A 22,801-nucleotide genomic window follows, 5' to 3' on the forward strand; every position below is an offset into this window, starting at 1 on the left:
TATTTTGAAACAGACGGGTTTTCATGACGTGCATGCACCAGCTTTATTTTGGGTCAGGAGGTCACTGGACGTGTGTGGTGTGCTACAGGGAGAGCCTTCCTGTTAACGGGCTAAGACTCACCTTAAAAAAATGCTGCCTTGTGTGTCTCCCAGGACTCGCAATTTTCCAAGTAGCCTCTAAATGCTATCAGATTTTCAGGGCGTGCTGCGTTTTTTTGTGCTTTTTTAGTACACTTGAGGTAAAATGTTCTGAGCCTCAAACTACATCAAATCAGAATGGAATTACCACGTGGAGGCAGCCTGCTTGGTCTTATACCCAGAAAACGTTGCTGAGGTTCAACTTGGCGCTGAACGGTAGAGCTCGAAGCACAGCAACGACAGCAGTGTGAGGTACAGAGGCGAGGAGTTGCTCGGCGTAGCCTCGGCCCCCCGCGGCCGGGGCTCGGGCCGGGCCGGTGAGCCAGGCCGCCCCGTCCTTCCCTCGCAGGAGCCCCGGCGGACGGTGACCGTCCTCCTTCCGCCGCCAGAGGGTACTCGGGGAGTGGAAACGCGGGAAACAAAAGGAGGTGAATTCCCCTCAGAGGGGAAACTTGAGACGGTTCCACGCAGCGCCGGAGCGCCGGGCGGCGGTTCCCGTGCTGCAGCCCGCACATTCCTTTCCGAAACCCCAACCGGGGGAGGGGGCGGGCTCGCCCCGACAACGGGAACCGCGTCCCCCCCCCCCGCCGCGGCGCCGGGCGGGTTAGGGGCTGCGGGGCGCAGCCGGGGCGCGGGAGTGCCGCCGAGCGCCGCTCCGCCGGGGCCAACGCGGCCCCCAAACTTTCGCCCTCCCTCCGCTCCGAAAGTTCAGCAGTTTGGTGACGTCAGGGGCCCCGCAGCCAATGGGCGTTGCGGGTGATATTTTGGGAGGGGGGAGGGGTGGCACCGTGCCGCGGGCGCTCGCCCGGCTGCCATGCACAGTGAATGGAGAGCGAGCGGGCGGCCGGCCGGCGGCGAGCGCAGCAGCGGGTGGGAGCGCCGCCACCTCCGCCCCCCTCCGCCTCCCCTCGCCGCCTCCCGGTCCCGGCTCCGCCGGCCGCCAGCGCGGGGGTGCGGGCCCGCGGCGGCGGCGGCAGCAGCAGCAGCAGCAGCAGCAGCAGCCGAGCGGCGGGAGGGAGGGAGCGCCTGAGGAGCTTGCAGCGGGGTCGCTTTGAATTCCCAGTCATCTCCTGCGCGGGTTACCTGCCCGGCCCAGGTGGGGCGATGCAGAGCGGAGGAGGCTGCTTTGGAGATTGCCGCCGCTTCTGATGGATGTTTTGTGTGTGTTTGCCTCCGCTCCCGGTTTCTCTTTCATCTGAGGACGCATCTGGCTCAAGCTCTGTTAAACTATCTGCCTTCTGGTACCGCTCGTAGATAACAGAAAGAAACCTGAGCCCGAGAGGCAATTCCTCACCTTCTTCCACCTAACATAACCTTTTCAGGCGCCTTTGAAGGTTTGCTGGTGCTCCGGCGATGATGGCAGTGGTGGGTTCCCTTGGGCTGTACTAAGAGCCTCTTGTTTTCTTTTCCCTTTCTTCTTAGAGGCATTTCATCTTTAAGGGCCGGCTGCTTGCGCACACTTTTATACCCACCGAAGTGATCAAGAAACCATGTTGTCTGGTGGAAGAAGTGCGTTTCTGTGCCTTGGAATGATCTTGAGCTTTTGGAGCTCCATGAGTTGGATGCCTGTTGGAGGATGCCCGCATAAATGTACATGTATTGCTTCCAACGTGGATTGTCATGGACTAGGACTCAAAACTGTACCGAGGGATATTCCCAGGAACGCAGAGAGACTGTAAGTAAAAACCGTTAAGGGCTCCTCAACTACTTGTAGAAGCACCTGGGATGAGTTTCTCAACACCTGCCTATCAGTGCAGAGTACATACTAACAGCAATTTCAGTAATCAAACACGGATTAATGTTTTCAGGAGGGAAGGGGAGGAGCTTTTCAGAAGTCATCCTGCTGCTGTTCTTGTTTTTAAAAAACCCCATCAGGTTCAGAGTTTCACATTTTTTCAGTTTCAGTTACCATCTGATAGGGTTTTGCAGTGGCTTGCTTGTAATGGAGTTTAGAGCTCTACCTGGAGTGCTCCCAGCAATAATCATTGTCAATGCAAACGCCAATTTAATATGCAATTAGAAACCTGGATGTTTTCACCTGGCGGCAGTTTCTCCTTACTTTCTCAGCATGGTGACTTCATCACCATGGAAAAATCCACTACTACCATAAACTAATTCAAATGGATAAGAAGTCACATTAAAGCAGCCTCTAATTTCTGTCTTAAACTGCTGTGGAGAAGCTGGTTATTTAATTTTTAATCTACTTCAGGGTTTTTGATAGTAGCGTAATGTTGCTGGGTGCTTCCAGCCTCAGAGCGGGAGAATGTAATGAATGTGTTCATAGTAAATCTTCTGTATCATAAGTTCTCCTGAGTTTTTTAGTTGCCTCTTTTTAGTTGCTTAATAGGTTTTTAAGGAGAAAGCTGAAAGCAAACTTCAGTTCTCTGATACAGTTCTGGCACTTGCTTGGTGCAGAGGACGGCATCTCTGACATTGCTTAATGCATAGCATATGGCATATTTCAGAGAATGCCCGGTGCTAGATATGAAGATGTCCAGAACGGAATGTTAAACAGAGCTTCAGTGCACCTCTGCACGGGGCTCCACGGATGACCTCAGTAAAGTGCAGTTAGTTGTGCCTTATGTGGATTAGCTGATAACTTAAAATGTTTTTGAACTTGTAAGCAAATGCTGTAGATTGTATGGCCTGGCTTCCTATTTTATTTCCTTCTGGGTCATAGAGTTGGGGAAACTCCGAACTCTCAAGCAATTTTTCCTCCAAGAAAGGAAGCTAGATGAGGTTACTAAGCAAGCAAAGTTTTTGTGCATAGGGTCCTCTTAAAGGCTAAGTTCTGTCCCAGAATGAAATTTTGTAGCATCCTTGAATATTTCTAAATGCATTTTATAGTGCTGAGAGCTCTTAAATGATAGCAACATGTAGATTTCTTACTACACTATTCTACCATCTTTAATATTTTGTGGCCGTATCGGCCTTCCTTTTAACCCCAGCTGTGTGAACGATAGTTTTCAGATGTCAGTGTTATAGAAAGCTTAGCTTCTGTGCACAAAACTGTGTGCTCTCTAAAATTGATGGGTAGCAACCTGGCAGTTTAGAGACAAAAAAACCCCAACCCCAAAACAACAAACCTCACAAGAAACAACTACCAAAGTAGTATACCAAGCCAGTCAGAGTAAGTATGTATGGTAACACTAATATATTTTCTATGCTTCATTGGTGAGGTGTGTTTGCATGGTTTTAAGAGTCAAAGGCTAGAATTAAAGTTTTAAATTTCAGGTTAAAATTATTCACAAATGCAAGGTTAGTTGGCCACCTGAGAAGAATTTAAAAATGGTAATTTGTTATTGCCTAAGTTTTAGGGGGACTAAATTAATTTTGTTACTGGGTTTCATTTGTGAGAACGTACTTAATAGAGATGTTAACTTTCCTTGCCTTCTGTAAGAAGCTAAGCCAAAAGAGTAAGTTTCTCGGCCTTGGTATGTTAAGTGTTAAAAAGAATGAAAGAGAGTGTAATCACTGTGCTCTTGGTCCTGATAATTTTTGGTGTTATTTACAGATTTAAATTTTAGATTAATGGCTGCATGAAGAACAATAGTAGCTATTTCACAATATTCAGTTTGAATATTTAACCTCAGAGATATACTACTGATAAAGATGAAATGTAGCTGTGTTTGGATGTTTGTTTGGTTTGTTTTTTTAAAATAGTGTATTATTGGAGCATTCAGTGGCTGAAGCCTTGTGGAAATAGCATACAGAGGATTACGTAGTAACACATTATTCCATATTTTTAAATACTGTCTTCACTTTTCATTCTGTTAGTCCATCATGAGCCTTTCACTGTTTTTATAGTGTTCGCTGTAGTTTTCATTACAACTGTGTTTTAAAGCTTGTATCAATTCTTTCAAATCTAAATTTCTACTGGTTGCACTGACTTGAGTTTTCTAATGTAAGCAGTAGAGAGAAAAAGACTTTATATTCCTCCGAGTCTAATGAAACATCAGTCAGCCACTGGATATATCAGAGTATCTCTTTTTTTCTCTGTGGTCCACGGCAACCTGTAACTATTTATGACATGACACTGGGTTGATGTATAGTCTTTAACTAGTTTGTTTAACTTATAAATAAAGCCAAATTTATGATATCTGAAATGATGAAGATATTTTTAATCTCAGAGAAATATTTATGTGTTGGGAGAATAATTTTAGCAAGTTTCTTGATGGCCACACACCAAGTGACTATTTAGACTCTTATGCTATGAAAAGGTCTTCCCTTCTTTCTGCGTTCTCCTGAGCTAAAAATTCTGCATACCTGTTCAAGTTGGAAACTTTTTGCTTTAATTAATAAGAGAACTAATGGCACCACTTAAAATATTTTGCCACTAAGCTTTTAGAGTTATGTTTGTACAAATGTTACAGATTGTTTAGGCTAGTGGAGCCAACTTAAATATTATTTAAATTTGTGTTAATATGAAACCCCAGGAAAACTGAAAATATAACATCAAGGAAAAAATGGGAAATCTCTTTAGGGGGAAAAAAATCTCTTATTGAGAAGTTCTGTTAAATGAACTAGTGATCATCTCCTGATACCCCAAGAAATGGGCATCACCAGAGCTTTGATTACTGATTCTTCATGAGAAATGCGATGCGTGCTTTCTTTTCTCTTTTGGATGCTTTGAGGCTGTAGTTTTTGTAAAGAGTCGTACCTGTGATTTCTGTCTTGAGAGGAATCCACAGATTAACCAGTGATCACAGAAACAGAGTTGTAAAACTATCCTAAACTTTTTTTGCACAGATGCATCTTTAATGGTAGCTTTACGAATATAGCAAGTAGTATTAGGTTTGTGTTGCAGTTTACCTTGTTATTACATTCTATGATCGTCTTCTAATTGTGTGGTATAGATTGAAGCTTTTGCTCAGTTAGGTTTCATGAAGAGCTAAAAAGAGGTGAATATTGTATGCTACTGCACAAAGAAATGATTCAGTCTGGAGAAAATAAGTGGTGAAACAAATATTTGTCACTTCCAGGAGTAACTTCCATTCACCTTTGTTCTAGAGAAGGAACCCTCAGAATAGCCATCATCTCACACAGGAAGAGAGAGACATGAAATTAGGTCTAAGATTTTTCCCCAAATTGCAAGATGTGATGCTCCACAGAGGACCTTGTACATGAGCAGGAAGATATAGCTGACCTTGTGGCTTGTCGTTAGCACTTACTGGTCCATTTCACATTTGCTGAGTAACTTAACATCCTACCAAAAAAAGAAGTTTATAGACCTTTTTTGTTGTGGAGAAAACTAATAATTTAATAGTTAACTTTTGGAGGTGGGCACAGTGGTTCTTTTATTTAAGCTATGCAATTGATAAGATGTTTTGTGCTAGTAAAGGAAGCAGAAGTTAGGGTTTAGAAATTAAGAATATGTAAATACATCCATAAAAAATCTTCAATCTTTTACCTTTTCAGAAAAGTTCCTTAGGATTGCTTCATCAAACTCCTCTAATCAGAGTTTGCTTAGCAGCACTTCAGTTCTTATATGTGACTCTCTATTTATGTGATTTTCTTCAATGGAAATGATTTCTATATATGTGAAATATTATACATGTGGCTTTTTATAACACTTAATAATGCTGATAGTGAAGTTTAGTTTGAGATGATGTGTAAATGCAGTGAGCAGATCAAAGCCACCTGCTTGACAGTTGTACTCTTCAGCTCGGAAAGGAACAAGTGATATGGAGAAACTGCTCAGAAGTCTTCTGGGTCAATATCTGCTTTCTGTTTGAGTATGAAGCATGAGCCTTTGTGTTTTTCCTTCCATTCACGTCTAGCTATCTCCCTGTCTGTTAGCAGCACATTATATATGTATAAAAGGTTGTTGGGTTTTGGTTTTTTTTTGAGAATTTAGGCGTGTTTGAATTCTTGATGAATTTATAGTTGGTAGCTTAGAATCTTGTTTAATTGATAGCTCTCCTGTGTTAATTGTTGCTTTGTTTTGTCTTTTACTTCGAAGGATTCTTTACCTTGCTAAATTGATAAAGCTTGCAAGACTAATCTGTTCTGTGCTTTTTCTGAGTAGCTAAATTGAGTGTGTCCACATTTAGGTGCAATTTAGAAGCTTAGTCATCTGCTTACTCTGGAGTTTTCATGTGGTCTGGGGTTTCTGTTATACAAATATATTATTATGGTGTTTTTGGCCTAGGTGCATGTAGCTGCTGAAGTTGCACTGGCTTGTAATAAGTCTTCAACTTCCTCAATTTTGTCTCCAAATTAAATCTAAGCTCCTGTCTTGAATGCTTCCATATTACTGCAGAACGCAATGTTAAACACATGCAAATATAATTATACTGACTCTGACATTCTGTTTTTCTAGAATTCTTCCCACTAGGGATTACCACTCATTTGTTTGTGTAGTAATAGTCTCCAAAACCTTGCATGAAGCTTCCCCCCCACCCCAGGTCATGTGTCAATAAGTAGGCATACATGGCTTTGGCTTCGAAGAGCTTGCTCTGAGGGGTACTGATCCTGGGAAAACTTGACTGAGTTGCTTAATTTAATTTGGATACTTCCCTTTGCTGACGTAACGCTGACTACTTGTGCTTGATTGGGCATGGACATGCACTTGTATAGGGTCAGTGTCTTGCACTATTAAATTTGTTACCTCGTTTTGAAGTGATGGAAACAGGAAGGAGGATGAAATTAGCCATTGTAATTTGGTAGCTACAGAAGTAAATAGTGGCCATTGTCATATTGTCTGTATTTGTTTGCACAAATTTGGATTAGATTTTAAGATCCAAGGGACCAGACTACTTACTGCAGAATTTTTTAAGGAGTTGCTCTGAGACTATTCACTTTTTTCATATTCTTACTTTTGTAGCTGAGTATTGATTCATGCAAAAGAATTAGGTGAAAGGAAAGTCGCCCCCCTAAAGAACAGCTGTTGTCTTTTAGGAAGTTCTAAAATATAGGTGATGAGTATTGCTTTTTTCCCCCTGGAATCTGTGTGTGTATGAGTTTGGAGAAGTGTGTACCAAAGTTGGTATAGCTTACCCATATAGATGGATTGTAAGGCCAAAAATAAGTAAATCCTAATACTTTTTTATTCGTACAGTAATCTGTATTAAAATCCTTGTGTTGTACACTGTCTGTCACTTGTAAGTTGACTGCTATGAAGTCATTTGACCTTCATAGTGAGTACTATCAGTAATATTTTGGTTTGGAATGTCACTGCCAAGCTTTTATTTTTGTTTGTTTTTTTTTTTTTTTTTTTTTTTTTTTTTTTAGTTCAAGCATTTCCAGTTATGTTCAAAACAAAAATAACCTGTCCTGCATGGACATTAACATTTGATATGATTTGTTGTCTGCATTTCAGTAGTATCTAAGCTATTCCTCAGCTTCCACAGAGCAGAAAGAAAATGGTTTTTACACAGAAACCTCATAAGATGCTCGGGGAGTTATAAGGATGATAGAGGAAAAGAACTTGGCTCTAATAAGGATACGCAGTGAGTAAGTTTCAGCCATTGTATGTTAACAATTGAGCTTGTTTACTGGAGACTGTTCAGGAGACTTAAATCAGAATGTGTTCCCTCCCAGGAACTAATAGCTCAAATGACTTGAAGCTTAATTTTTCTAGAACTCTTGATATAGTTCTTGTGGTGCCCACAGTGCTTGATTTCCCTTGGCTGCCTGTTGCTGCAGCTGATCTTTTAAAATGAATAGCTTTTTGTCTGGTGGTGGTCCAGTGGCATCCATTTTTCCTTGATTAGAAGATTTAATTATTCCTGAACAAAGATGGAGAATAGAAGCCATTGGTTAATATTGTAGTTATGCTGGCTTATACTTGATTCACTAGAAATTAATGGAAAACTGTTTTGCTTTGAGTTCAAAGTTGAAATGTGTCAGGATCCTTTCCTAGTCACAACTGTGTTGCTCTTTGTTTTCCACATATTACACCTGCTAAGAATGGTGTAATGTTCAGATAAATTTTCCAAAGACTGAACTTGAATTGAGCTCTCTTTCACCTTTGGCTGAGGATTGCAGCTGACCACTCAAGTAACTTTTCAAGCAAATGAAATAATTTTGTGGATTTTTAAAAAATATATCTGACTAAGAGGTAAATCACCTCCCCCCCCCCAGTAATTCCTGATTTCCTTTATCTTTTTTCCTTACTTGCCTCTCTTTCTCCAAATTTGAACCTACAAAATCTAACTAAGTCTTGTTACTGAAGTAACATAACTAGCTCTTTCCAATTCAGAATGATTGTTAACTTGCACGTTCTGGAGCCTCTTTTGTCTTCAAAAGTGCCTCCAGCCTTATGAGGTACTACACTGTAGCAAACTCTTTGTGATTTAAAGGGGTGATTCTTCCTTTCTAAGTTAACCTGAAACACTCAAATGCATTATATGAAGTGCAGGTCTGCTGCTGGACTTCGGTCTTGATGTAAGCTTCACTGTGTCTTGTAATACGACAACTACTGATTTATCTCAAATGTTGTGTTAACCTCAGGAAGAGGTTGTGGAATGTTCATAAGTAACCTAGTACCTCTTAGTTCTTTCACCTGTTTGCTCTCTGCAACTACAGACAGATCCTGGATCAGGTAAAGAATTTCTGTGGCTCAGTATTGAAACCCCTTTCAACGGTGGCTGATCTTCTGCAGCGGGGGAGAAAGTGTGACTGTGAGCCAGTATGCTTTTCCAGTGCTAGCAGATCATGTATTAGTTTTCAGTAGAGCCAACTTTCTGGTGGAGGCTTGATGATGGCAGCTGTAGGAATCAACATGCACGTCCTCTGTCTTGCAGTTCCACAGCTCCCTAAAGGGGCTTCTGTTTTCCTGTTTGGCTTATTTTTCACTCCTGCAAGACAAAGCAGTGTTGTTTCTCCTCTTCAAGTTGAGCCAAAGCAAGTTTCTAACTTCAGATGAGGAAGGAAGGAGTCACGATAACTTTGGGGAGAAAAGCTAAAGTGAACTTCAAATGGCAAAGCTTTTGGAAGAAAAATAATGTTGGCGATGTCACGGAGAATGACTAGAAGTAATGTGTGGCAAAGACTTCTTCAGGTGATTGTCTATCCATACGTTCCTATTACAGGGATGTATAGATGAGCAGTGGTGTTCAGAAAATGTTATCACGATAGAGGTAAATTTTGTGCCCCATCCTCTTGTGAGGTCTTTGAGATAGGCTGGTAGAATGTGCCTCCTGTCCTCAGTTCCTTTCTGCTCCTTGGGTGACAGGGAGTTTCTATTAATTCGTGTTGATTCAAGTGCATTTTTATAATATTACATGGATTTTGGCTTGGGACTGCTGTTGTCACTCCCATCCTTTTTATGTTCAGGGTTCGCTTGCCAGTGTAAGGCTATATCAATTTGTCTTTTTTGTTTGGTTTTAAGTGATTTTCAGGGTAAGAAAGGGCTGGGTTCTAATAATATTCTGGTTGAAACATGGTCTAAGCTATTCTGTTTTCAGTATTTTTAAAGTTTTTTCTCCAGAGATCCATAATGCTCTGTCTATTTTCAAATCTGTTTTCAATGTTGTCCAGTCAGACATATCATTTAAGATCTTGAATGGCTCTCATCAATGGCAAGAACTACTTCCTCCCCATTGAGAAATGGCTTTGTAAGCAACTGACAGTCTTTTCTAATGGTACTAAATACACAAAAGATCTATCTACCTATTTACATAAGGGGAACAGGTCTGTGGTCTCGCACTGAGAGTAAATTTTAGATGAGTTGAGGGCCATCTCTGTAGAAAAGAGAGTTTAAGAGGCTGATTCTTACCTCTCTGCCAGTTATTTTCAGCTTTTTTCTTTTTTTTTTTTTTTTTTACCCCAACTGAATCTGGTCTGTCAGTTGTCTCTGTCAGAAAAAAATTGTCTTGTATTTCGGTTTTACACCATCTGTTTGGCTGCAATATATGTTTTTAATCCTATGATTGATAGATTTCTGGAGCTTTTAATTAGATTTTTACCTTTCGATCTGTGAGTTCCTTCTTTTTCTGAGACCTTAATTTAATTTTGTCCCTCAAGTAGGAATCACTTTAACCGATGGCTATATTCTTTCCTTTTCTGTCACTGATGAAGGGAGCGTTTTCAATAAACATCAGTTCAGTTAAAATGAGGAAGAAAACTCAGTGTTTTAAAGCTGGTCTTGTCTTGACTTTCCGTCAAGCAATCTGCAAAACCTATCTGAAATTTACTTCTAAATTGATTTCAGAATTTGTATGGCTCACCAACTCACTTTTACCTATGCTTTCCTGAAAACTTGCAATACTGTAAGAAATGATTCTTAACTTCTTATGTCGAAGGGACTTATTAGGAGAGCCCTCAATGCTTCCTGCAGAGAGGTCAGTATGACTGCCTTCCTACTTCAGTTGCATGGTGAAGAATCAACCTTGTGGAAGTAGTATCAGGTTACTAATGAAGACCCTCAAACACCTATTAAATGTATTTAGAGTCCAAGCAACACTGAGAATTTTGGGAGATAGCGTTCTTATCATTGACACCTCGCTGGCTGCTATGTGGGCCTGTGTTCATTCCAGTTTGAGGTGCAAGGCTTTTAGCAGTGATGCTATATTTAGGAGTTTAATTGGAGAGACTTTAACCCTCTTCTGTTGTGTGGGGGATACTGTAGTGACATTATGCTGTGACGGTACATACAGGCAATCACCCAAAAGAACAAGACAAATCAGTTGCCTGTAATTTTTCAGAATGTTTTCTCTGTGTACCTTCACAGTCGTTCCTGTCTACATAGCCAGAAGATCGGTGGTTCTATTTCGACCAGGGCTCCATGTAAGTGGAGGGATAAACCGCTCTGGAGGTTAATGATTTGGAGATCAGTAACCCATTTTAACAGCCTGTGAACATGCTTGTAGAAGATGGGGGGGGATGGTGATGAACTCCATTTCTGATAGATTTTTTTTTTTAAATTTTATTTTTTTTCCATTTTGATGCTTTTGCTTGGGAGGAACTGTCCTCATTTAAAAAAAAGAAAAGTTGCTTTGCAAAATTTTAAATTTACTGTAATTTTCATGATATCAGTTAAAAATATGTAATGCAAGTTAGGCTACTTTAGCGTTGAAGACAGTGCCTGCTGTACCGATCAGTACTGTTTCATCTGCTTGTCTTCATCCCTTTGCTCTTTTTGTCTTTACTGAAAGCCTTTTGGGACTTCTTTGTTTGTACAACGCTAAACATGAAGAAATTTTGAGCTATCGTAAGGGTGTTCCTAAGCATGATAACAGAAATGCTAATAAATTTCATATTAGTGAATCTGAGGTTCTGATCTCCAAAATCACAGCGCTATAAAATGCAATTTTTAATGGCTGGCTCCGAGCTCTTTTTCCCAAGAGCTAGATTCTGTCAAGGTTGGCTGCTTGACTGGGGTGGAGGGCAGCGTGGAGGGGAAGAGTATGTGAATGAACATTCTCATGAAATGTTTCAAAAGATAAGCATTTAACTATTATGGAAATAACGGGCTGAAAGCAGAGGCATAAGTGCATTCTTGTGCATACTAATAGTTAGAGGACTATTTCTTAATCCTTGGTTTTTCAATTGGTCTTTTTCCTTTATTCCTGTGGCTGGTAAGGAATGTGTTAGTTAACTTGGACAAAATAAGTATTACTGGCATATGTTGTTACGGGACCCTAATAAATAACCCTGACAGTTTCAAAAGATACAGACAGTGACTTTCTCAGGTCATAGTAAAACTAAATGTCTTAAGTCAGTTCAGCCGAACTGTCCTACTGTATTGTTTTTACTGACGTTTTCTCTGGGTATGCACTGGTGAATAATGAGCACTTCTTCAGATATTTTAGCAGCTCTTGAAGTTGAAGAAGTACTCGGTTGTCTGTCTGGCAAAAATGATTATTAGCATTAGCAGTAACGTAGTTTCATATGACTTGGAAAAGCTTTTTCCACAAACAGCTCGCCCCAAAGTAGAAAAGATTCAGCTTCCTAACTTCAGTTTTTCTTTAGAGATTCTGAAACGCTCATCCTAAAATGGAAGACATTTCCCTAGAATTTTGTAATCATGTTCCTTGGGACATACTGTCTTGTCAAAGATGGATGGCCAAAGAAATTCTCAATTGTTACCCAAATCTCTATGTGAGAATATAATTTAGCTTTACATCAATGATTTTTTTTTTCCCCCTTACAGTAAGAAAATAGCAAACAGCACAGAATCCTTGTCTGCCAAAGGTTTGATTGCTCATTCTGTCTGTTTTAGAATATAATACATAGCATATAAAGCTCAGATAACAAATGTGGTCACATGGCATCAAGCCCATTAAAATTAATCACTGCATATATGTGTACTGGTCGTCCACAGATATGGAGACACTAATGTTTAATTAAAACAGTTGTATTCTTTAAATATGACTCTGAGAAATTTTAGCAAGAAAAAGCTGCATCCTGAAAGCAGTTTAAATGTCTTGTGCCTTCCTGTTAGTCATAAAGCATGTTTTGCCTGGACTTTAGTGGGACCTTAACTTATGGATTTTCCCCAAATTTATCTTTTGTCTGTGTGATGGTTTTGTTTAGACTGGGGAGGCATTATATTAAGCACATTTTTTGAAATGCCAATTTTGGAAAAACCTGGATGAAACATCTTTGCTTGATGAGGGTGGCAGTGGCTACAGCATCACTTAGCGAGATGGGAACTTCTGGCTCATAAGCTTCTCTGAAATAGTTGTAGAATGATGAGAAGAGGCTAGCCGTCTCATCCTCTTGAAGTGGTAAAGATGGTGCTTTAAGAATATAGCTGGGGAGCAAAAAAGACAACTCGTAAGGAAACAGTACAGGGAAGCAATTGTGCATTTCTGAAATGCCTAAATAAATGCAGTAGGGAGGTAAGCTGGAGACAAGAATCCAGTGGTGAAAAAAAAATCACAGAAGTAAAATCCTTGAGCAAGGAAAACTTGTTTTCCAGAAGTGGAAGCAGATATTGAGAAATAAAGCCCTAAGGCAAAGGCTGGTTCTTCAGAGTGAGACGAAAACACACATCTGGATAGAAGTTTCTCAGATAAGAAAGTGAAAGTATAAGAAACAATCCAAAGATCCTTTGGAGTTGTGAATTTTAATAGATAACATATGAAAAGGCAGCAAAAGATAAGAAGCAATCAAAAGTGTTTTATGAATTTTTTGGGGGGTTGTTTGGATTTTTGGTTGGTCCTTTTCCCCCCCCCCCCCCCCGCGAAATTCTTTAGCTAATTGCTTATGAAGTTTTTTAGAAGTTGAAAATGAATTATTCCCGGTTGATGTTAACTTCATTTTATAGAACAGATATTTTCCAAGGTTGTTCTTCCATAGTTCTTAGGTATATAATAGGCTTAGTGCAAAGTGGGTTTATAAGCATGAGTAGTTTCAGTAACTTGAAACATCAAATATGTGTGCCAAGTCTTGTTTAGAAAAACTTGAGTTTTGTGTTCATTTAGCAAACATTGTGAAATCAATTCAACTTCACTCCAGCAAGACAAGTGTTGAAAACCAGAAGTTGGAGGGGGACAGGGAAGGTGGGAATCTACTTGAGAATGAAAAAATTGCTTGTAGTTGTAACATCTGGATGCTAACTTGGTCAAGTCAATACACAACTTTCTTCAAAATTTCCTTTTACATATTAAAACTGTCCTACATCTTTTACTGCAACTTCTTGGCTTAATCTGCTCTGTAGTGGCTATGGTAGACATGTACACTCAGCGTGGTACTTCTTGGATGGGATAGAGTTGGTGAAATTGGATGTTTATTAGATTAAAAAAAAACCCCTGAACAACAACAAAAAAAAGCCCAAACACAAAAAAAGACTTCTATTACCTTTCCAGGAAAAGATCTCCTGGGAACAGTTTCTAGTCCATACATGTCTGAAAGTGAGCAAGGAGATGAAATCGAGGCTTGATTTTCATGTCAGGCTTCACTAAAATCATTTGTTTGTTGGTAGAACTCTTTTCCCAAGTCATCAAGAGTTACAGCAGTCAGAAGCGGGTGTGAAATATTTCAAGTCCTAAACATCAAACTATCTGTATTAGTGAAGAGCACCTAGGCAGATGGCAGTTTCTTCACTGCGTTATATTCAGTCATATACCACATATGGTTATGTGAAATACAGACTTAAATGCAAACATCAGATATTGTCTCTGTGGAATAAAGCAATGTGAATTTTGCTGAAGTTTACATGCAATGTTGTTTTGTGTTTTTTTTTTTTTTTTTTTCCCCAGATGAGCCTGTTGTGATTGATTGTGTACAGAATTAAAAAAACAAAGCCGACAAAAAAAAGACAAGTGTGTAGAAGAGTCAGGGCAAAAAACAATCTCATGAAAAACAGTAATTTTTATCAGCCCTTGTTTCTCACTTGATTGCATTCTGTTCTAGAAGTCCTTAATTAACATTAAATTAGCATTAAACACACTGGAGAAATTATTAAAATTTTGGAAAAGTATAAGTGTTTGCCATAAATTGTAGTAATGACGTTAACGCTGAAGAAAGCTCATACTTCTTAGAAGATTTTTCTGAAGTTCAGTTATCACAGGTTATATTTTACATTGATTTACAAGGTATTCCTAATTGAGATGGTGAACATGAATTCATTTGGGTAACCTTTAAGGTCCAAAAGTGACGAAGATTGAAGCGCAGGCACATATCTATTCATATCCTGATCAGATTGTCCATTTGATACTTGAGTGAAAATATGGCCCAAAGAATGTTTGACATTGTCTGATTTCTACCTGTATAACTGCTGGGTCTTTGTTGGAATAGCACTGGACCGATGTAACCACCTAATGTCCATACAACCACCTGGTGCATGTTGAATATGAAAGATGAGCTACAGTTATAGGAGTTAAGTAGGAATGGTTAAATAAAATCAAGAATTGAAAAGAAACAAGTAAAAAATGAAGTTTTTGTATATGCAGCTGTTAACCTTGGGTTTTTTTTTTTTTAAATGAATGATAATGATGCTTGAGCTAATATGACACAGTACTGTACTTCTTTCTCTTTATAATGTGCACATCCTGGCTTCTTCATATTAAATCATGTTTCTGTAGCAACTGTATTTTAAAGTATTTTCCATAGTTTTCTTTGTGCTTCAGATTTAAAGCTTTCTACTAACCCTTCACCTTCTCCCAAAACAAAAACCAACAAACAAATGTTTTACCCTTTTCTTTGTAGAAAATGTAGAATCATAGAATCTTTAAGGTTGGAAAGGACTTCAGGAAGTCTGCTAGTCCAGCCTCTGCTCAAAGCAGGCTCAACATGGAATTCAGACCAGGTTACACAGGGATTTGTCCAGTTGGGTCTTGAAAACCACAGCACCTTTATGCAACCTTTTCCACAGCTTCTTACTTCCTGATAGTAACATGGGTTTTTTTATAAACAGCCAGAATCTCTCTTATTTCAATGTATGATCATTGTATCTCTTTTGCTGCGTACCTCAGTAAAGAGCCTTGCTCCGTTTTCAGAGTAACCTCTCTGTAGGTATTGGAAGACTGCTCTTCAGTCACCCAAAGCCTGCCCTTCTCCAGGCTAAAGAAGCTAAGCTTCCTCAGACTCATGTAGTCAAGTTCCTTGATCATTTTAGTGATATTTTACTGGACTTGCTCAAGTTTATTAGTATCTTTCTTGGACTGAGGGGCCCAAAACTGGACACAGTATTCCCCATGTAGTTGAGAAAGACACTGTTGTCCATTAATCCACAGATGTTGTTTCAGCATAGAAGGCAGTCAGGTTGGTCAAGCATGATTTAACTTTGGTAAATCTGTTGGCTATTTTCAGTCATCTTCTCTTCTGTGTGCCCAGAAATCGCTTCCAATAGTATTTGCACTGACTTTTCCAGGGACCAAAATGAGGCTGATGCTGACCAGCCTGCACTTCGCCATATCATTCTTTTCAACTTTTTTGAAGACAAATGTAACGTATACCTGTATCAGAGATGTCACAGCAAGGCTGCACTTTATTAGCCAGATTTCTCTGCACCTGTAGATGCATCCTATCTGTTCCCACAGGATTGTATGGGTCACGATTTCTTAATAGAGGCTTGACTTGATCCTCTGCCACTACTAGCTGTTCCTCTCCTCCTTGAACCTTGTCTTTAGACGCAAAGTCTTGGGAGACTGTGTCAGTGAAGACTTAATGCAAAGAAGGCATCGAGCACCTCAGTCTGTCACTAAACCATCATATCTTCCTTATTCTTTTATACTAATGTACTGCTAGAAGCTTTTCTTGATGACCCTGGCCAGTTTGAACTCTAGCTGAGCTTTGACTTTCCTAATACCATCGCTTAACGTTTGGGCAATGTTTCTGTACTCCTGTGTACCATACTCTCTCTTCGGCACTGGTTAGCCAAGGTGGTATTCTGATACACCTGCTCATTTTCCTCAGTATCTGGATGGAGTGTTCTTCTGCTAAGGTTATTCTAGGCTGATTCCCACAGGATGTCCCCCATCAATCCCCTGCATTCTGAAAAATTTCAGAATTCTGCAAAACTGAATTCTGCTCTCCTGAAGTCCGGGGTCTATGCTGTGCTACTTACCCTCACACCCCTCAGCATTTTGAATGTCGTTGTTTCATGATCACTAAAGCCAAGGATTCTACTGAATATCTCACCCCCAACCACTTCATGATTTTTGAGTAGCAGATCAGGAAAACTTAACCCATGGTTGGCCCATCTAGCATCTACTTTAGGAAGCTATGTCTGACACCCTCTGGAAACCTCCTGTCTTGTTTGCCTGCCCCTGTGCTGCCTTTCCAGAAAATGCCAGGGAGATTCAAGTTCCTCATAAGAATCAGGATCTGTTATCTGTAGACTTCCTCCCATTGCTTGAAGAGGAGTGTTGGTCCCTCCTTCACCCTGAGTGGGTGGTTGGTAACAAACTCCTACCATAATGTCGCCTTCACTGACATCTCCTCTGATCCTAACCTGCACACTCAATGGGACTCTCGCCCAGTCCATAGAGGAGCTCCAGACATTTGAGCTGTTCCTTCACGTGAAGGGCAGCCTCTCCTCCTCCTCTTCCTTGCCTGTCTTTACTGAGAGCTCTGTATTCAACCATCACCAAACATACATATGACTACAAGAGCTATCCCACTGTGTTATTCCAATGGGTGGTGTATTTCTGCATCTGTAGTCAAAACATTATCTCTTCCTGCTTGTTTCAAAAGCTTTGTATTTGTGTACTGGCACATGAGGTTGTGCCAATACAACCTCTCAACCTGTTTCATTTTTCCTGCAGGCTCTTTATCTTTCACAAGGGCACAGATGACACTACCAAGGGAGATCTGGAGCTTGTCAAGAGTAACCACAAAACTTTGGGGACAAAGGTGGAGGGCATGGGAGTGTAAAATGTACTGTTAAAACATTATTTTGCCAGCATAACATTTCCTTTATATATAATAAAGTCTGCAAACTATAATAATTAGTCAGGAGTTCCTGCAGGCTGGGACAAATGTGTATTTCCTTGGAAGAAACAGAGTGCTTGAATCACTCAGTCCATTATGCTGCTTTCTGCAGGCCTCAGGTACGATTTTCAACAGCAATCTGCTCAATGGGGAATTCAGCCATTGCACAAGTTGCAAAAGGTAGTTTTTTCTTGGTGTTTTTTAACACCTATAGTTTGCCAAGTCGTTTTTCGTATGTTTATAAGGATGAGGACAGAAGTGTGTTGCCTGCAAGCAGTTCCAGATCATTTGGACACTTAGTGTGGGTTATTAACCAAGCACTACTGTAATGGGCTTAAGAATGGATAGCTTATTCACAAAACTAGGGCACTTAACCTCTAAGATCAGTTTTCTCATTGTTCAGACAGAAAGAAAACAGCATGAGTCATATCTGAAAGTCTTCTGTAATCAGAAGGAATGATCTAATTTTTTTGAATTAAAAGCTGTATCGTGTAGGTGTGTTGCAAAAGTATGATGGACTGCAGCACAGAATTTGTACATTCCAGCTATTGTGTGGCTATTTAATTACTGTTTAAATTATTCTGGAGACTGAAACTATCCAGTGTCATACATGTGGTGCTATCCAACAACAACAACAATTATTAAATGTTAGATTGTAAGTTTATTGTTATTTTGGTTTGACATGGATAGCAAGCAATACCAAAATTATTGGATCCCAATTTTACTATGCTAATACACTGGGTGCAGTACTCGTTATTGAAGCTATGCAGAATATTTCTGAATCCTTTCAAGAACTGGTGGTTTTGGCGGGGATTGTTTTTTCTCTACTAATGTTCCTCCACATAAGACTTGACCTTACTGCAGATCAGAGAAGGGGGTCTATATTCTCCTACCTACTAAGTAGTTGTAGACTGCAGTAAGATCTCCCCTTAACCTTTTGTTTGTGTTCAACAACGTTGGCTCTCTCAGCCTCTGTTCCTATGTCATATGCTACAGCTTCCTGATAGTCTCAGTGGCCCTTTACTTCACCCTCTCCAATGTATCAATGCCTTTCTTGTGCTGGAGAGCCTGAAACTGGATACAGTATTGCAGATGAACTGCCACAAATCCTGAATACAAGAGATTAGTCAATTCTTTCAAATGCTTAAACCCTTCTGGCTACACTCTTGCTAGTACAGTCTGGGCAAGGATGGCCTTCACTGCAGCAAGGGCACACTGCTGAAATTTTGTGGCACAGTGGGACTCCAAGATCCTTTTCTGCAAAGCAACTCCCTGGTCAGTCAGTGCCCCACCTGTAATTGTTGCATAGGCTTATTTTCTCCCAGGTGGAGGACTTTTTTTTTTTTTCCTATTTTCTATTGAACTAGATGATGTGAAATGTTTAGAGTACTAGTCTTCCTAGAAGTCAGTGTAAAAAAAAAAAAAAAAAAAAAAAAAATTCTCATGCTCCTTTATAAAGTCAACTGTTTGTTTTAAGAAGGAAAAAAAACTTTAAAAAAAGGTCTTATATGGAATGTACCATCTTAAAAAAAAAAAAGAAATTATTTCAGCTGAACATAATTTTGAAGTTTTTTGTCTTTTTCTTTATAAGTGATGTTCATACTTGCCCAAGTGATTTGGAAACTAATGGAATTCGTGTATTTCATAAAATCCAGTCCCAGGGCTTTATTTCCTACATTGCAAAAGTTGAGATGGAAATATGTTAAATCTGAAGATATGCAGATTGTGCTGCCAGAGGGCTTCAGGGTAGTGTTATAATTGAGTAGTTTATCATAGTAACTTTGAAGTTCTTGGATTGAAGGCATAAGAGAATTGCCAAGTGCTTTCTATAGGGAATTATAGTCATTTAGGGTTAAGAGGCTAGCGGCAGTCCATACCCATTAAAGACAAATTAACTCCATAGCAGAAGTCCGGGAAAACGGTTAAAATAATAAAACAGACACTGGGTGTGTAAAGACTGCAAAGGGTAGCCAAAAGCTACTCTATGGATACATTCACACATGGCAGTGGATTTTTCTTCTTTTAATGGTTATGGTTGTTAGCATGTTCCCAAACTAAGAACATAAGTACTTGTAAAGAGAGGAGGGCTTTACTGAACAACCTTTTGCCTCCAACCCTGCAGGTAGCTTTCATAAAAATCAAGAAGGTATTCCTCATGGCTTTAAGCTTCTAGAGTGCAATAGGTAGCCAAGTGAATGGTTAACTTCCCTGTGGAAATGCATGTTTCTTCCAGTTCAGGTGTTGTGTGTTTGTGTTCATGGTTGCCTTGCATAGTGATTAGGGGCTGGGAAAACAAATCAAACAGGAAAATTTTAAAGGGATGACTCAGCTGTCATTCTAGCAGGTGGTTTGGATCGACAAAGTCCTTTAGCAGTGTAATGGCAAAACAATAAAAGTCTTGTTTCCCAAGAATGTGTGCTGCTTGACTTATTTGGAGGAATTGGGCTAATGAAAAATATCAGTAACTCTTTAGATTCAGGAATCTGGATTCAATTGTTATCACTTGAATTTTAGCTCCCACATTTTGAATGTTCATGCCAAATTGATTTATCATTTAAAAATAAATCCGTTGGAATGTATTACAAATTAATCATAACAAAGAATGTGTGCTATATCCTCAAAACAGTTGCTCTTAAATTTGTGGGGTAATTATTTCTCTTCTGTTCTTCATGAACTTTTGGAAATTTCATGAATTGTGTTCTAGCTGAGGCTTGTTTTGATGCAAGTTCTAGATGGTGTGTTGGATCCTGACCTGTTTGGTTCTTAGGGGACAAGAGAGATTTTTATTAAATCCTAAGTGCATCGTTCTGTGTGACATACAGATTTTATGCATCCCTTGTTGGAAAATACCAAAAAATGAGATGAAGAGAAATGCATCTTCCCTGTAGATGACATGGGGTGTTGGTTTAACCAAGATTCTTTTCAGAGTATTGGGTTTTATGCTGATTTGTTTGTCCCAAATGTGACACAAATGTGTATTGCTTTGAGCTGCTATGTGGTAGCCCCTTTGAAAACTTAGCGGGAACAGACACTAAATTTCATGTTTGAGATTCTATGACTAGAAATACATACTTACCTTCCTTATGAAGCAGTTGGACAGGAAAGAATCCTAGTGCTGTGTAACTTGGGTAAGAGCTGTCTTTTGAAGTGTATGGCAGTTAATTTTTTCTTAAATACAGTATGCAGTTTCTCTACTGCTCTTATTGAATTCTTTGTTTATTAATATAAATGAACAAACATCCGAGGACTTGAATAAGTTGCAACTGGTACTCTAGACTGCCTTCTCCTTAGATAGCACGTTATTTTCACTTTGTATGTATTTTCATTTTGTGTAATGTCTTCCTAGGTTAAAGACAAATGGATTAATAAATATTTTCTGAAATACTGCCCATCTAGGACTTGTGTTTGTCATTGAGATGCAAAATCAGCTACTGCCATGAAATTATTGGACATCAAAGATGATCTTCAGTTTTGTTGTTAGGAATGTCACTGCGTTTGCCAGATTGGCACCTGAGAGCTCTCTGAAAGGGAGGAAAAATTCCTTCCTTCCTTCTCCTGGGTTTGTGTAGCGGGGCAGGGGCTCCAGGGGTGGCTCCTGTGAGAAGCTGCTAGAAGCTTCCCCGGCTCCAAACTCGGACCCGCCTCTGGCCAAGGCCGAGCCAATCAGCAACGGGAAGAAGCTGCTAGAAGCTTCCCTCGCTCCAACCCGGACCCGCCTCTGCCCAAGGCCGAGCCAATCAGCAACGGTGATTGTGCCTCTGTGACAGCGTATTTCAGGAGGGGAAAAAGACTGCTGGGGGAGGGAGTAACAACGTGGAGGAAGATGGAGGAGGAAGAAGACAGAAGAGCTACAGTAGAAAGAGAAGGAGAGGAAGAAGAAGATGGAAGAAGAACAGGAGCTACAGCGAAGAGAGGAGTGGGATGTGAGAGAAACAGCCATGCAGACACCGAGGTCAGTGAAGGAGACAAGGGAGGAGGTGCGGGGGAGCAGAGATTCCCCTGCAGCCCGTGGTGAGGCGGCAGGCTGTCCCCCTGCAGCCCGTGGAGGTGAACGGCGGAGCAGAGATTCCCCTGCAGCCCGTGGTGAGGCGGCAGGCTGTCCCCCTGCAGCCCATGGAGGTGAACGGCGGAGCAGAGATTCCCCTGCAGCCCGTGGAGGACCCCACGCCGGAGCGGGTGGCCGGGCCCGGAGAAGGCCGTGACTCTGTGGGAGAGCCCACGCTGGAGCAGTTTGTGGAGGACTGCAGTGCGTGGAAAGGACTTGAGTTGGAGAAACTGATGGAGGGCTGACCCCCATGGGAGGGACCCCACGCTGGAGCAGGGGAAGAGTGTGAGGAGTCCTCCCCTGAGGAGGAGGGAGCGGCAGAAACATGTGATGAACTGATCGAAACCCCCATTCCCCGTCCCCCTGTGCCGCGGTGGGGGGAAGGAGGTAGAGGTATTGGGAGCAAAGCTGAGCCCTGGAAGAAGGGAGGGGTGGGCAGAAGGTGTGTTTTTAAGATATAGTTCAGTTTCTCATTATCCTACTCTGATTTGGTTGGTAACAAATTGGTTTATTTTTCCCCCAAAATCGAGTCTGTTTTGCCTGGGACCATAAGTGGTGAGTGATCCCTCCCTGTCCTTGTCTCGATCCATGAGCTTTTTGTTGTATTTTCTCCTCCCCATCCCAGTGCGGGGGGGAGGAGTGCGGGAGCGGCTGCGTGGTGCTTTGTTGCAGGCTGGGCCTAAACCACGACGTTGCTCTAGAACACTTACTGACAGTGAATGGCAAATGAAATAATAGTGTTTCTTCTAGAAAGAGATCTAAATTTAAGCAACTTCTTTTATGACCAAAAGCTAACAGGGTTAGGCCTGGAGTCTGATAGTTTTCCAGATCAGAAAAAATTGTGACTTAAAAAAATGCATTAAGTGGAAGCTTGTCTTAAAGCAAATACACCACTTGCAGTAAGACCATCAGGCCGAGAGTCTTTTGTGTGCCTGTGAACTTGTATGGTGCCCATGCCTCACAGACTTGAAAGGCAAACAAAACCATTAGGGAGTTGTACTGACAGCTAACTGATTTTTATGCTTTAGTAAGGCTTTTGACTTTGGCTTCTATATGCCTAGAAAAGCATAAGTAGACAACCAGAGCTAGCTCCAAAATGGGCAGCTGATTTAAAAAACACCTATAGTCTTGGAAGAGTTGAGGAATTAAGTTAGGGATCCACCTGGGTTTGTTCAAGACTCACAGCTATGATAAGGGCCCAAGCTTTGGAGTATCTTGGAGACTACAATGCATAGAGGATTCAGCAGGTAGCAAAATGACATCTGAGTAATAGCGACTTGCTACAATCTAGTA

The 22,801-nt window shown here is 40.7% G+C and overlaps 1 protein-coding gene across 3 annotated transcripts in view; it reads left to right on the forward strand.

The window, feature by feature from the left end:
- The first annotated feature begins 1,114 nt into the window (after nucleotides 1-1,114).
- The window catches only part of SLIT3 (slit guidance ligand 3), a 537,095-nt gene continuing 515,408 nt past the window's right edge, over nucleotides 1,115-22,801 (forward strand). For 2 of the 3 annotated variants that reach the window (XM_050905039.1, XM_050905038.1), the window contains exon 1: nucleotides 1,115-1,813. In XM_050905039.1, the coding sequence (XP_050760996.1) occupies nucleotides 1,629-1,813 (185 nt within the window). In that variant the 5' untranslated portion in view covers nucleotides 1,115-1,628. The remainder of the gene's footprint in view (nucleotides 1,814-22,801) is intronic. The other variant, XM_050905037.1, reaches the window with a different exon arrangement.

The sequence above is a fragment of the Gymnogyps californianus genome, chromosome 14, assembly GCF_018139145.2.
Source record: "Gymnogyps californianus isolate 813 chromosome 14, ASM1813914v2, whole genome shotgun sequence".
Taxonomy (NCBI): Eukaryota; Metazoa; Chordata; class Aves; order Accipitriformes; family Cathartidae; genus Gymnogyps; species Gymnogyps californianus.